This window comes from Dasypus novemcinctus, chromosome 12 (assembly GCF_030445035.2).
Source record: "Dasypus novemcinctus isolate mDasNov1 chromosome 12, mDasNov1.1.hap2, whole genome shotgun sequence".
Classification (NCBI taxonomy): Eukaryota; Metazoa; Chordata; class Mammalia; order Cingulata; family Dasypodidae; genus Dasypus; species Dasypus novemcinctus.
Genome location: NC_080684.1, coordinates 18414893 through 18421615, shown reverse-complemented (window position 1 = coordinate 18421615; position 6723 = coordinate 18414893). Strand labels below are relative to the sequence as shown.

The 6723-nt window shown below is 38.0% G+C and overlaps 1 protein-coding gene across 1 annotated transcript; it reads right to left on the bottom strand.

Annotated features, from left to right (window-relative positions):
* Positions 1 to 4983: 4983 nt before the first annotated feature.
* On the bottom strand, positions 4984 to 5925 carry LOC101422954 (olfactory receptor 8S1-like). Its single transcript, XM_012523398.2, has one exon. It carries the CDS (start codon positions 5923 to 5925, stop codon positions 4984 to 4986), a length of 942 nt encoding a protein of 313 aa, XP_012378852.2.
* Between the last annotated feature and the right edge of the window lie 798 nt (positions 5926 to 6723).

The window sequence follows — 6723 nt, the reverse complement described above, 5'->3', positions numbered from 1 at the left end:
ACAATTTTTTTTTTCTTTTAGCATCTGAACTATGTCATACCACTGCCTTCCTGCCACCATGGTTTCAGATGAGTAATCAGCATTTAAGCTTATTGAACTTCTTTGCATGTGATGGATCTCTATTCTCTGGCTGTTTTCAGTATTCTGTCTTTGTCTTGAGCATTGGACAATTTGATAAGTATATATCTTGGGATAGGCATATTAAGATTTATAATGTTTTCAGTGCATTGCACTTCCTGGAGAGGTACATCAATGTTCCTCAAAAGATTTGGGAAATTTTCATGCATTATATCCCCTAACAATCCTTCTTCCCCCTTTCTCCTCTTTTTCCCTCTGACATGCCTCTAATGCATATGTTTGTGCATTTTGTGTTGCCATTCAAATCCTTAAATCCCTGCTGAACCTTTTCTTTTTATCTATCTCTTTCACTATCTCTCTGATTTCAGATATACTGTCTGCAACATCACTGATTCCCCACCTGTCCAAATCTGTCTCCCTTCTAATGGTTTGTTGTTGCTCTTCTTTATGGTTGTTTGTTTGTCAAAGTAACTTTTTGGAACTAATTTTGTAAACTCTGTGGTCTTTGTAATGTGTGGCCGTAGAAGAATCTGGACTATGATCTTAGTTATCAATTAGTGATTGACAGAGATATGCTAAATGCTTGGAACAAAAAGAAAATATAACGATGAAGACAAAGAAAAGAAGAAAAGCCTGGTATTTATGTCTTGCTAAATATAAAGTTTATGATTCATTACTTTGTCATAGAGCACAGGGTAGCCCATATTAGCAATGCAGTCATGGTCCATTACTGAGAGCAGCCAATTTCTGATTCTTCCATATTAAAAACAAAGACTTGAGTTAGGGAATCTTCCATGGAGGTTTTTTCTGACACAGTCTTTACCCAGCAGCTTGAGAACAATGGAGAAGAGAAGCAGAGTTCAAATTTATCATAAAATAATGACTATGGCAAATTCAAGAGTGTTTAGTTCCAAAACACTTTATATCCCAATGAGATGACACTGCTAAATAAAATCATCGCATTAAAAACTTAAGTCTGTGCTTAAAACAACAATGGTGGAGGAATGTTATTGATGAAGGGCACTGAGGGCGGATGGGTTATGTGGGAAAGTGTGCACCCAGGACATGCTTCCATGGAATATAAAAGGTTTCATCTTGTCATAGGGTGTTATTTCAGTGCAGGAAGACCACACAATAAATAGGAAAATGGTAAATGGTAAACTATCCTGGGGAGTCCTGTTGGGATTTCTAATAGAAGGACAAGACTCTCTCGAGAATATAATTGATGCCTAATAAAAGAATATGGGCCATGTGTCAAGCTTTGAATATTAATACATGTAATTATAAACTATATTATTCAAAAATTGCAACTTAGTGGTCATGAGGGAAAGGGGTTATGAGGGAAAGGGGAGGAAAGAATGGATTGATAAGGGGAAATATTTTTGGGCATTGGATTTGTTCTGTGTGATCTTGCAAAGATGTATACAGGACATTGTGCATTTTGTTAGAACTTATAAAAATGTATTGTGCAGAATGTGAGTCATAATTTAAACCACTGACTATGGTTAGTAATGATGCTTCAATATCTGTTATCAACTTTAATAAATAGGGGAAACTGTGAGAGGAGTGAGTGTGGTATATGGGAATCACCGAAATTTTCAATGTGGCTTTTCTTTTACCTAAAGTTTCTTTGAAAATAAAGTGAAAAAAAAAAAAGGCTCTGTGGGAACATACAGAAGAAATTGTCACAATACATAAAAGATAACAGATCTTATGGGAATGAGAGACACAATACAAAAAATTAATTTTTTAATATATTTTATTTTATTTGTTTTATTTTTTGTTACGTTCATTTATTCATTTCTTAACTTTGCTTTTGGCAAGGTTTTGGATTGCAAAAGATTTTCAATTGTGGCAGGAGAGGATCACTTGCATGGGGTGTCAGTGCTGGGGAGATGTGCCGGAAGTGATGCAACACAAGCATGACTCTGTGGAATATAAATGTGTTCATGTGGCCATGGGATATTGTTTTGGTTGTTGGAGACCCACAGAATAATTGAAAGAATAATGAATTTCCATCCTGGGGACTCTGGCTACATTCTCTCATAAAGTGGCAAGAATCCCTGGAGTACATGGGCATGCCTAGTGCATTAGGACAGACAAATATGCCAGGCCCTGGATATTGATGTTTGTGCTTATGAAACTTGTTCTTGTGAAATTGTAACTTAGCCTAAGACTTACCTCCTGAAAGCCTCTTTGTTGCTCAAATATGGCCTTTCTCTAAATCAAACTCAGCTTATGAACTCACTACCTTCTTCCCAGTGCAGGACATGACTCCCTAGGATGCGTATCCCTGGCGCTGAGGGATTGTTACCAAGTACCAACTAGTGGTGCATTTATTAAAAAATCTTGACCAAAGTGGGAAAATATTAAACACAAATGAGTTTTTATGGCTAAGAGATTTCAAAATGAGTCAGGAGGTCATTCTAGAGGTTAGGCTTATGTATTTCTTATGAGGATCTCATTTCCTGCTGCAGTAAATTGTGCCTTAAGCAGGGAGGCTCCTGAAGATTGTAGGGATATTTGGACACTACAGGTAGGACAGACAACACCAGGAATTCAACACCCCATCCATGGGCCTTACATTCGTACATATAATAACCTATCCCCTCAATATATTCGAGGTGGTCTAGTAATTTTCCAACACATTGTTCTTGTGCACCTTTTAATTGAACCTATAATTAGCACTGTACCCCTTAAATGTGTGTCCAAGAGACTTAAATCTCCAGATTGTTCATTTGTTCATATGCCAGTTGAGCCCTGAATTTCAACAGAGTTGCAGCCAACCCCTACCCTCCAATTCATTGGTCTCACCCAGGAATACTAACAGAAGGATGATGATGGACAATGCCCATCCCAACAAACAGAGATTATGTACACCTGTAAGCAAGACAGACCCACTCACCTTCCCCATGGGATATAAGACCCCTCTCAATTGGAAGACAAGTAGGCATCACCATGCGCAAATCCTCAAGATTGAGGAATGAAAAAACACAAGCAGGAATTGCAACTAGGGACTACAGTAGACTTATTATCATTCTAGTAATGGAAGATCTTGTAACCTTGATATAAAGGCAATGGTCACCAGAGATTCTATGAAGGAGAGGCATATAATGGGACATTTTGGGAACATTGGAATTTTTCTGCATGACATGCAGTGATGAATACAGGCCATTATGTATTTGTCAAAAGCTATAAAATTGTGTGGGTAAAAGCGTAAACCAAGATGTGGACTAGGAACCATGGTTAGTAGCAATGCTTCAATGTTTTTCCATCAACTGTAACATATGTACACTAATGAAAGATGTTGTTAATGGGGAAAAGTGTTGGAGGGTGGGGTGAGGTATACGGGAATCCTGTATATTTTCGATGTACCATTTAGGTAATATAAAGCTTCTTTAGAAAAGAAAGTTATAAAACAATCAATCAATCAATAAACACCAAAAAATGAAAATAATAAGAATAGAAAAACTTAAAAAGATTGGTAAGGTCATATACCTAAAGTAAACAAAGGTTATCCTTTTTACATGAAAATGCCATGTTTAATAATTTCCATGTTTAGCCAGTTAGTATGTTTTCCAATGTGAAATTTAATATTTCATTCAATATGTATGTAAATAAAATAAATGTATATAATAGGTAAGAATACATACAGTATATTGAAAACTAAGGTGATAAAATTTTTAAATGTTCGGTATATCCATTTTATTATTATATTCTGGTTCCAATATGGCAAATCCTCAGTATAAAGCAATGGACATCCATTTACTAGTTGGTGTCAATTTGAATAAGAAAATTTTATAGTAAAATAGCTTTTAACAGAATAATTATAAAATTGGCAATAGTGAATAGAATTAATATCACTTAATTTTCCACTTAAAATGGTTAAAGTGAGATATTTTGTTATATGTTGCCCAATAAAAATATAACATTAACATCACAAAAAACCCTCAAATAAAGAAAAAACCCAGATTTCAGACTTTGTAGGCTCCAGGTATGAAAGAAAACTGTTGTTTTATATTCAAAAAATAAAGAAATAAAGATGTGTGAGGGGCAAATAATGGGAAGGAGAAGACAACAATCTTGTCTGTTAAACAATCAGTTGGGAGTTCACCTTCTATCCCAATAATTTGGAAAACCTTTTATCCTCAAGTCCCAGACTGGTGCCTATAGTGGAATTCTGGGAAGAAATGCCTGGATTAGGCATATCTTTAACTTAAACAATTAGCTCTTCTGCAATTGCTCAGCTGGTCTGAATTTCAAATTACTGATCTGCCCCTCTCCATTTTCCCCTCACGGAAACATGCCCCTTTCTTCCTGTCCTCTTGTATCCCAATGCCTTTCTGTTATATTGTCTCCTTCATCAAACAATAACTTTATGTTTCATTAAATTTACTTTCTAAGAGATTTGAGAAATTCATTTTTTATGAACCTCCTTCTCAGGGTTGTCCTACCTCCCCTGGGTGCACTCAACTTTTCCAGACCCAGGACTCTTGACACTGAAAAAGCTCATTCACAAATTACTGCACACCCTCCCTCCCAACTTTTGTACCACCTCAGATTCAAGATCAACTGGCTTGCTTTATATGTTTCCTTCTCTGATCAGCTGGGCACTTAATCACGTGGTTCACTGAAATTCATAATGTAAGGAAACAAGATAGGATGAAGACCCATCAGAGCAACCAAAAGACTTTCCATAGAAAAGGACTCGACAAACATGGTTCTTAGATCATATGCCTGCCTCAAAGCCCGAATGAATCTAAAGCATCCTTCTTCACTTCACTGACAAATGACTCTGTCAAATTCTAAGATACCATTTTGCAACCACTACCAAGGGAAATCAAGAAGTAATCATACTGTCCATTCATGACATTGCTTTAATAAGCTCATTCCAAGTCATCCTCCTCAAGCCAACTGCCTGATACATTGGAGATATTTTCTCAAGGTCCTGCACACAGCTCCTTTAACCTGATTGTTTTTCAGGCTATCGATGAGGGGATTCACCAAGGGTGTACTCACACTGTACTGTAAAGAGAATGTCAACTCAAGTGATGAGCCTGAGGCTGGCAATAGGCAGCAAAGAGAAGCTGAACCATAAAATAGGAGCACTATGGTGAGGCGAGAGAAGCAGGAGGAGGCCGTGCTTCTACCTGCAGAGGAGCTAATGCTCAGGATGGTAGAGATAATGGGGGTGTAGGAATAAACAGTAAGGAAGCAGGTGCCAATTCCATGCAGTAGACTGGAGCAGAGAAGGACTATGAAATTAGTTGTAATTTCCAAACAGGACAGAGGGAAGAATGAGGGCAGCTCACAGCTGTAGTGGGGGATGGAATCCTCCCAAGAGAAGTCTAAATTCATAGGAAGAAGGGTGTTGATAAGTGCACCCAGAAAGCCCAGGCTCCAGGATCCCCACACCAGCCCCTTACAGAACTGGTTGCTCATCATCTGTCCATAGAGAAGAGGGTGGCAGATGGCAACATAGTGGTGATAGGCCATCACTGAGAGCAGGCAGGCTTCTGTGTCCCCACACTCAAACATAAAGAAGACCTGAGTCAGGCAGCCTCCAACAGAGATGGTTTTCCTTTGAGACTGGAGATACTCCAGCAGCTTTGGTATTATGGCAGAGGAGAAACTAATATCCAAGAAGGAGAGGTGACTGGGGAAGTAGTACATGGGTGTGTGGAGTTGAGAATCTGCCCTGACGACCAGCAGCATCATCAGGTTCCCCATCAGGGTCAAGATGTAAATTCCCAGGAACAGCACAAAGAGGAGAGCCAGGACATAGAGATCAGCAGACAGTCCAAGGAGGATGAACTCAGGGATAGTGCTGTGGTTCCCCAAGGCCATTTAGAGGTGCAGCTCTCCAGATATAAAATAGGGACAGACCTGTAAGCTCTATTGACCACATTCATTATTTAGGAGGAGGCATCTTCCTTACTACTAACTTAAAGTTCCTGTATGCCCTCAATGGTTCCTTTGAATCTCTTCATCCTATGTTGATTCTTTCTTTTAATCCTCACCCTGGATGAATGCCACCTAAGGATGCTTGTATACTTCAGAGATTAGTGAAGAAATTTATTCATATTTTCAATCAGGACTGTGAGGAATAGCCTCTTCGTTATCTGTAAATGTGATCTACACTGTTCCCTACACTTTGTAGATTCTAGTGGGCTTCCTGGAAAGGATGTTTCAAAACATGAATTCTTTTCTCTTTTACTCATGCTGTTGATCTCATTGAAAACCTAGTCATGATTACTTTTTTTTTTTTTTTTTTTGAGCTACTGGGGTCCAGGCATTGAACCTGAGAACTCGTATGTGGGAAACTGGAGCTCAATCACTGAGCCACATTAGCTATCCTGAATTAATTTTTTTTTTGTTCATTTTACTGTTGCTTAGTTGTTTTTGTAAGGAGGCCACTGGAAAGTTAGCCTGGGTTTTCCCATGTGAGAAGAAGATGCTCAACCACTTGAGTCACATCTACGCCCAATAATAATGTTTTGTCTTCTATTATATTTTTCACAGATATTTTACATAAATTGTCCATTTCATCTTTGGGACAAGACTGAAATATGTAGACACTAGAATATGTTTGCATAATAGGTGTGTGTGTTTGAATATTATGTTCTATTTGGAGGATAGAATATA

Coding starts and splice junctions, on each gene's coding strand:
- LOC101422954 (XM_012523398.2), bottom strand. CDS start 5,925: ATGGCCTTGGGGAACCACAGCACTATCCCTGAGTTCATCCTCCTTGGA.